The sequence below is a fragment of the Aplidium turbinatum genome, chromosome 11 (assembly GCF_918807975.1).
Source record: "Aplidium turbinatum chromosome 11, kaAplTurb1.1, whole genome shotgun sequence".
NCBI classification, from domain to species: Eukaryota; Metazoa; Chordata; class Ascidiacea; order Aplousobranchia; family Polyclinidae; genus Aplidium; species Aplidium turbinatum.
In genome coordinates this window covers 20,742,818-20,752,004 of record NC_137482.1, presented here as the reverse complement: position 1 = coordinate 20,752,004, position 9,187 = coordinate 20,742,818, and the positions used below count along the sequence as shown (strand labels likewise).

The 9,187-nt window shown below is 35.2% G+C and overlaps 1 protein-coding gene across 1 annotated transcript; it reads right to left on the bottom strand.

Moving 5' to 3' along the window:
- Positions 1-1,727: 1,727 nt before the first annotated feature.
- LOC145780313 (uncharacterized) lies at positions 1,728-5,895 on the bottom strand. Its single transcript, XM_082592015.1, has 3 exons — positions 4,876-5,895; positions 2,945-3,740; positions 1,728-2,329 (listed from the first exon to the last, which is right to left on the bottom strand). Exons 1-3 carry the CDS (start codon positions 5,893-5,895, stop codon positions 1,728-1,730), a joined length of 2,418 nt encoding a protein of 805 aa, XP_082448141.1.
- Positions 5,896-9,187: the final 3,292 nt, after the last annotated feature.

Sequence of the window (9,187 nt, the reverse complement as noted above, 5' to 3'; positions counted from 1 at the left end):
GTAATTGGCTTGTGTTGAATATTTTCAATTTCAGCAAGACACATGACTATGCCTGTTCAAATATTTTATTTTATTGAACTGAAACCAAAACAAAGAACTTTATGTCGAAACGGAAGCAAATATTTTAAAATACTTCACCCGTTGAGATCTGTCACTGAGCTTACAAGTAACCTATTTAATTTGGGGAAACATGACTAGACGAAAAGTCTGTAGCATTGAAAAATATGAGAAAATATTGAACAAGGTAGCAAAGAACAAGATAACTTATTGTTTCTCGTTTTCTACCAACCCGAAATTGGAGTCGCGTTTTTCTACCAACTCTGCCAACTTTAAATCTTTCCGACTCCACAATCTTGGTTTGCTCAAGATCTACGCAACGATTGATGTGTTGGAACAGAGAAAAGCAATGCAGGGTTGTCAGAAGATGTGAAATGATTGGCGATGATTGTATTTAGAATACTTGCTTTAATTTTAAAATGACCAATTCTTTTCAATGAGATTTGATTTTGATGAGCTGATTAATTGTTTTATGTTGAAAAGCTTTTAGACCCACCACAAAATTTTATTCTATTGTGACGAAAAATAACTTGCCTTTCATTTCGACATCATAGCAATTTGGTTGCGCAATGCGCTTGAAAAAATGCTGGAGATTGTTACAATCCGTGACTACAGAAAAGGGACTTCTCTGTAGTTCCGGATTACAACGCAGAAAGCGTCAAAGTGCAAAATGATTGAGCTTGCAAGTGAATTGTGAAGTGCTTAGCTAAAATGTATGAGCACTGTTTTAAGTAAATTTAGTCACTACTATCAAAATAACCTTTACAGACTGTTTCACCCTTTGCAGTATCGTCCGAAGGTTATTCAAATAAGCACCTTCTGAGTTCTGACTATCTTCTAAGGCAGGGTTACTTAACCAATGTTAAAAAAGGTCCAGTTTGACAAGTTGAATATTTTTAGCGGTCCGGTAAATAAGTTATGTCTCACGCAACCACGAAAGTTAAATTTATACGTACCAAACCACTTTTTTAGGTAAAATGTAACTCGAATTAGATTTCTGAGAAAGTGTTGGGAGTCTCGGAGTCGAAGCCCCCCGGCAACTAGGATAATTACAGTAAAAATTGCTTCCTCCCAATAGAAATATGTTTAAAGAAGCCCTGAAACGTGGCAATGAGGTTATTCTTCCAAAAGCTCAAGTTCCACCATCAACACCAAGAAGGTCCGGACTCGGACCGCGGTTCGCCAGTTGAGTAGCCCTGCTCTAAAGGGTGAAACAGGCTGTAGATGCTACTTTGATAGTAGTGATTCAATTTACTTGAATTAGCTGATGCAAAACTAAGACTTAACTAATGAATAAACTTATGCAAAACTAAGTGAACAGCTTGCAACGAACTCCTTACCTATTTTGTTCTAAATTCTCTCATAGTACGGTAACATCTTTGGTAACACATAACAAGAACATAATATAGTTGGTTGGTTCGAAACATTAAACTATAACTAATCAAGACAAAGTGTTTATGGGCTTAAAACTGATTTTTCCTTTATATAAGTTTAGGAAGATGAGCAAAAGTAGTTTTTTTTTAAATTTTTGCTCTACTAATGACATCATTGAATATACTGCAAATTGTGCGACAAGACAATCAATCAGCAAAGTCTTACAGTGAACAAACAAACAAACATATTAAGTAATTCTTTCAAAAAATCCATAACTTTTTTATTTATCAAGAATTTTATTTATTAATCTCTGATAAACAGCGATCCATGTTGTCTACAATAACAGCCACACTTGCATCAGTTTCCTCATCTATTGACATTTGTTTCGTGATTTCCAGTGATTTTTTTAAATAATCCATGGCTTCTTTGTATTTATTTGTATTTAACAAACAGCGGTCAATCTCATGTAGAGTGATAGAAACACTTTCATCAGTTTTTTCATCTATTGACACTCGTTTCGTGATTTCCAGTGAATTTTGAAAATATTCCATGGCTTCTTTGCATTTGTTTGTGTTTAAGAAACAGCGACCAATCTCATGTAGAATGACAGCGACACTTTTATCAGTTTTTTCATCTATTGACACTCGTTTCTGGATTTTCAATGATTTTTGAAAACAATCCATAGCTTCTTTGTATTTGTTTGTGTTTAAGAGACATTGACCAATCTCATAAAGAGTGAAAGCAACACTTGCATCAGTTTTTTCATCTATTGAAATTCGTTTGTTGATTTCCAATGATGTTTGAAAATAATCCATGGCTTCTTTGTATTTGTTTGTATTTAAGAAACAACGACCAATCTCATGTAGAGTGATAGCAACACTTTCATCAGATTTATTATCTATGGAAACTCGTTTCTTGATTTCCAATGATGTTTAAAAACAATCCATGGCTTCTTTGTGTTTGTTTGTGTTTAAGAAACAGCGACCAATCTCAAATAGAGTGACAGCAACACTTTCATCAGATTTATTATCTATGGATACTCGTTTCTTGATTCCCAATGTTGTTTGAAAATAATCCATAGCTTCTTTGTGTTTGTTTGTGTTTAAGAAAGAGCTACCAATCTCATGTAGAGTGACAGCAACACTATCATCAGTTTTTTCATCTATTGAGACTCGTTTCTTGATTTCCAGTGATTTTTGAAAATAATCCATGGCTTCATTGTGTTTGTTTGTGTTTAAGAAACAGCGACCAATCTCATGTAGAGTGACAGCGACCCTTTTATCAGTTTTTTCATCTATTGACACTCGTTTCATGATTTCCAGTGATGTTTGAAAATAAACCATGGCTTCATTGTATTTGTTTGTATTTAAGAAACAGCGACCAATATCATGTAGAGTGACAGCAACACATTTATCAGTTTTTTCATCTATTGACACTCGTTTCTTGATTTCCAGTGATTTTTGAAAGTAATCCATGTCTTCATTGTGTTTGTTTGTGTTTAAGAAACAGCGACCAATCTGACCCAGAGTGACAGCAACACTTTCATCAGTTTTTTCATCTATTGACACTCGTTTCCTGATTTCCAGTGATGTTTGAAAATAAACCATGGCTTCATTGTATTTGTTTGTATTTAAGAAACAGCGACCAATCTCATGTAGAGTGACAGCAACACATTTATCAGTTTTTTCATCTATTGACACTCGTTTCCTGATTTCCAATGATGTTTGAAAATAATCCATGGCTTCTTTGTATTTGTTTGTGTCTAAGAGACATTGCCCAATCTGACACAGAGCGACAGCAACACTTTCATCAGTTTTTTCATCTATTGACACTCGTTTGTTGATTTGCAGTGATTTTTGAAAATAATTCATGGCTTCTTTGTATTTGTTTGTGTTTAAGAAACATTGACCAATCTGATCCAGAGTGACAGCAACACTTTCATCAGTTTTTTCATCTATTGACACTCGTTTCTTGATTTCCAGTGATTTTTGAAAATAATCCATAGCTTCTTTGTATTTGTTTGTGTTTAAGAAACATTGACCAATCTGACCCACAGTGACAGCAACACTTTCATCAGTTTCCTCATCTATTGACACTCGTTTCGCGATTTCCAGTGATTTTTGAAAATAATCCATAGCTTCTTTGTATTTGTTTGTGTTTAAGAAACAGCTACCAATCTCATGTAGAGTGAAAGCAACACTTTCATCAGTTTTTTCATCTATTGACACTCGTTTCGCGATTTCCAGTGATGTTTGAAAATAATCCATGGCTTTTTTGTATTTGTTTGTGTTTAAAAAACAGCAACCAATCTGATGTAGAGCGGCAGCAACACTTTCATCAGTTTTTTCATCTATTGACACTCGTTTCGCGATTTCCAGTGATTTTTGAAAAGAATCCATGGCTTTTTTGTATTGGTGTGTTTTTAAGAAACATTGACCAATCTGATCTAGAGTGTCAGCCAGAGTTTCATCAGAATTTTGACGACCTTGTTTTTCATCAATTTCTATCAGATTTTTATAGTTTTCAATCGCATCTGCGTATTGATAAACATTTCTATGACAGCTTGCCACAATTCCAATGGCTCGTCTTCTAGACGCAAGTGCGGCTTCATTTGTTGCTGATAGTTTAGTTTGATTGAGATATTTCTCTCCATACTCTAATGATTCTCGGTATTGTTTAGTGTCATATAAAATTTGACTGATTTTTAAATACGTATCCTTTGCTTCTTTATTTTGTGATTCATTGCTTTTGCTTTGAATTATTTCAATAGTTTTGTCTAATTTTTTGAAATTTTGTTCTAATTATTGCATACTTGTTTGTTTCAAAGTCCATCAGTCTTGTATCGGTAGATGGATTGTCAACAAACAATGTCATCAGATTAGAAGCTCGAAGTTCGAATCTAAGAAACTTGCAAATTTGTACATTCAGCAATGTTATGTTGGGATAAAAATGTAATTTTCTCATTTCGAATCGTTTACAGATGTCACACTGCAGAGAGTAAGCAACTTGAAAGAAACTGATGCAACATTTTTCTCCAATAATATCAACCAAAGAAACTGAATTGCCCGAAATTTTGCTCGAATTAGTGTTTTCTAAGAAATCCGCTTGTCTCTTGTTGGTCATGTAGACTTTTAATCGTATCTCACATGCAACTGCGACGGAAATTGATAACTTGTGTTTTGTGTACTTGCTAATAGATTGTTGGTCATAAAGTTTAGAGATGATGTCGAAACAAGAATTTGCTGAAATCTTGTGTAGTCTCTTCAGCGCTGATAAAAACAATGTTACACTTCGATAGGCAACTCGTTTGTGGTTGAAATTGTCTTTTTCAGAAAATGTTGAAAGGCTTGGTTTTGTTGCAAAATTTTCCAAATCTTCTTTAATTTGCTTGATAATGTAATCTTGCAAAGACTCTTCAGAAGCCGAATCTAATAATGCTTGTACTCCATCAAAAAAGTCATCATATATTGCTTGTTCTCCAGCAACAAAAATAGTTTCAGTAAGAATATCACTGAGATGATAACCATTTTTTAGTGATTCCTCTGTGTTTAGATAATGCAGCATTCCACTCACAGGCTTTATGAGCTCAGTCTTCCAAGGTTTGTCTTTGGTGAGTTGTTGGCGACCGAGAGGAGATTTGCAAGCATGTGGCATCATGCCGTCAAAACACACTCCCCTTGTCGTCAAAGCATCAAAGAACCAATACTCACCTTCTTTCGATTTACTTTTCAAACTGTCAATATCTACACTTGGTAATATTGTTTCTTGCAAGTTGATTAAAATGATTTGATACACGACCGCAAACCAACGAAAGTACTCCAGCACATCTTCATAATTGTCAAAGTTCTGGCAACCCTCCTCTAAAACAATGATATTCTCGAAATCAGAGAAAGGAGTAATCTCTTTTCTCGCCAACGATCCCATTCCAACAAGAGCATACTTGCAAGGTGGTTTTCCCATCACGGATACGCAGTAGTCATTGATCTCTTTCATGATTGATGTGTATTCATCACTTATCTTCTCTTGAATGGTTTTAATGGTTTCAATTTTTTCAACTTCCAGTTCATGCAAAATATCATCTTCAATTATGTTCGGAATTTTCTTTACTTTTGACAAAGAAATTTCAACAGATTCTCTCATTTTCCGGAAACTTGTCTTCACATCTTTTGATTTTTCAACTAAATCTGGATCTTTTTTCTCTGCATTAGCTTGATGAAGAACGTGTGAACACAATGCTTCTAAGTCTTTTTCTATTTGAGCTGCATTGTCAGGTTTTCGTGCGATGGAAGCGTTCAATAAAGCAGCACTTTTTATCAAGCTTATTTTGTCCGGAGTGCGTTTTTGATAAAGGAGTCCCATTTGATGCAAAACATTTGCTGATTTTGATACGTCTCTTTCCTTCCCATTTGCGTAGCAGGCTTCTCGAAGGTCTTCAGCAAGTTTGATTTCGTTAGCTTCTGACATGGTTTTATTTGCTCTTACTTAAAACAGAAACTTAATCTTTAAAAAAATCATCATTTTTCAAAAAAACTTGTTGTGAATTTATGTAAAATATATTGAAATCTAAAGCAAAAGTGTAAACTTTTTTGATTAGAATAATTTTCATAATGAGAAAGATAAATTACCGTATAATTCATAAATGCCATGAAAGTTTTAGAAGAAAATCTTTTTTGTTAAACAGGTTTCATACCTGTTTCTGTCTCCATCAATAACGCATTTCAGCATCGTAGAAAAATTGAGCAAAATTGAAACGCTTGCTACTCTAACTATCCTAAGAGTGATAAGAAGTAAAAAAACAACATTGTTGCGCTTTTTATATCGACAGCATTGAACTGTTCAGGCTAGAAGTAGCCTAGACCTATACACAGACAAAATTAACTTTTTATTCACTTCCACATGAAGAACAGCCTAACAAAGCAGACCTATTATACTTGTTCTAATCTGTTATTAACCCGTTCAATGTGTAATTAATTTTTCCAAACTCGAGTTAATATGCGCATTTAATCTGGAGATTCCCAGCATTTTTCGTCGCATTATTACTTTGTATAGTATTGTGGAGTCCCCAGCCCACAGCGCTTTGAGTTTTTGGTTTAGTCATCTTTGTAGTTTTTGCTTCCTTTTGTCGTTTTGACTATTCCAAAGAAGTCAATATTGGACTGTTTATTGTTTTCTGATATAATTGAATTATCGCTGCATTATATTTCTGTCAGACTGTAATAGACCTTTTCCACAGCTCTGTGCAATGAAGCGTGACGTGGAAAGCAATCACGCTGGCTGCTTCATTTGCAAGCACCAGATTGCTTGCGAATACTTAATAACTTGTTTAGCAATTAGTAAAATCTTTGTAATAACGTGGAATCACCGTTAAAAAATAAGGAACTGACTGTTACATTTTCTTCAAGTTACTTTATAAAAAAAAAAACAGGCCAAGTGTTACAAAGATAAGCCACTTATTAACAAGCTCTCGTAACTGCGCATAAACTATGGCGTTTGAAAGAACTGCTGGTAGTGTGTTACTGTGTTGGTGTGAAAGCAAAATGCTGTTAGTCTACAATTCTGATAGACTTGAAATTCCTTCCTGCGTTACAGTGTCTTTATAATAATAAGTGAGAATTATTGTCTCATTTGCTACAATAATTAAGTTTCTGTATGCAGCCTTTTTTGCTTCTTTACTTGTGAAAATAATGTACTTGGCCTAGTTTGGTAATTAATTTAAGTTTGAAATCGAAGCTACGTTTTAAATATTTTTTTTTCCGACCACAGAAAGATTTCAATAATTTGTTTGTTTACCCAGTTTCATAAACCCAGTAATGTTGACATGGAAACTCTTGAGCGATGTCGAACCGACGTTCTTTGCATACGTCGTGCAAACATTCTCACCACTCAACTATGCAGCCACTACATCACTATAAATTGTAGTTAATTAGAGTTTTATCATGTTAAAAAGTTTACTAAAATTTTAGACAACAGTTTTAGTAAGCTAATAATTTAATACAATTGTAGTAGCCTAATCAAAAACTATGGTATTGGGTGATTCCACCTGCGCTGTAGTCAAGTTCAAAATGAAAGCGTGTGTGTTGCAAACATGTGTGATTGTTTCTATTTCGACAGAAAATAATAATTGCAAAAAATACAAATTCTGTTTGATTCTGTATCAATGTATTAGTTCCATAAGAGCAACAAGAAGCCGAACCAAACAAAAACATTAAGTGACTAGAAACCTGGAGTGACCCTAAGCATAGGCCAAGCTGAGACAAATGCTGCACGAAGAGATTATAAGCGTAGATTCTAAATGAAATAATAACAAGTTTAGGCTACCTACTTTAGTTGTTAACTGAAATATTTTAAAATAAATTATCAATGCGAGGTCCTTTTATTCAGTGGCCCTGCGCAGTAAGCTATAGCGCTGTGCCGGCGGTAGTTAGCTAGGTCCATGGGCTACGGCCCTGTAGTAAATTGAAATTTTTTTAAAAATAAATGACTTAGTTGTAATACTCAGTCAATAAAGTACTTTTAGTACAAAATGTACGGCTAAAATGAGCGATTATTCGATCAAAACAACAACCAAAACGTTCAAAAACTGTGCTTCACCGCTATGAACTCAGCTTATGAAGTGCTTTGTTTTCCACGTCACGCTTCATTGGTTGGCTACGGAAAAGGTCTATTATGATCATTGGAAACATTTGTTCCTCAGTTTCTTCATAGCGCCATTCAGACAAAGGCGAATAGCACGAAGCGAAATTAAATGCGCCATACAAAGCTGCGGTATCGAAATCAACTTACTATTTAGACCGAGAGCCTACGACAGAAGATTTCACCCCATAAGGTACAAAAGGTTTGACCCCTTGAAGTTACTGGGGTCAACCATGTCACTCACAAAAAGTATGGAAGATTGACCGCACCGGGTGGATCTGGACGCTAGAGCCCCCTAAAAAGCCCAAAAAGGGGGTTAATTTCACCCCATAAGGTACATGGACCAAACTTGGTGAATACGAAGTTTTATGTCAGGACATCACAAAAATATCAAATCTAACAATATTTTCGAGTGGAAAGGTGATGTAAGACCCCCCCGAAAGTGACTCCCCGGGGGGTTAATTTCACCCCATAAAGTACATGGACCAAAGTTGGTCAAAACGAAGTCTTATGTCAGGACATCACAAAAATATCAAATCTAACAATATTTTCGGGTGGAAAGGTGATGTAAGATGCCTTCAAAGTGACTTCCCTTAATGTGACCCCCTCGGAAGGTTTATTTCACCCCATAAAGTACATGGACCAAACTTGGTCAAAATGAAGTCTTATGTCAGGACATCACAAAAATATCAAATCTAACAATATTTTCGGGTGGAAAGGTGATGTAAGATGACTTCAAAGTGACTTCCCGTAATGTGACCCCCTCGGAAGGTGTATTTCACCCCATAAAGTACATGGACCAAACTTGGTCAAAACGAAGTCTTATGTCAGGACATCACAAAAATATCAAATCTAACAATAGTTTTGGGAAGAAAGATAATGTAAGACTCCCCCAAAGTGACCCCCCAGGGGGTTAATTGCACACCATAAGGTAGGCTACATGGACTAAAGTAGGTTAAATCGAAGTCTTATTTCACGGCATAACAAAAATATCAAATCTAACAATATTTTTGGGTGGAAAGGTGATGTAAGATGTCATCAAAGTAACCCCCAGAGGGTTTATTTCATCATAGAGTACATGGACCAAACGCGGTCAAAACGAAGTCTTATAGGTCCTAGGACA

Bases quoted from the DNA above. Each gene is read 5' to 3' on its own strand.
- LOC145780313 (XM_082592015.1), bottom strand. From the start codon at position 5,895: ATGTCAGAAGCTAACGAAATCAAACTTGCTGAAGACCTTCGAGAAGCC. The intron at 3,741-4,875 runs GTACAAGCATTA...GCTCTACATCAG, and splicing joins ATGATGACTTTTTTGATGGA to ATTGGTTGCTGTTTTTTAAA. The intron at 2,330-2,944 runs GTCGCTGTTTCT...GAGTTTCCATAG, and splicing joins TGTCACTCTGGGTCAGATTG to ATAATAAATCTGATGAAAGT.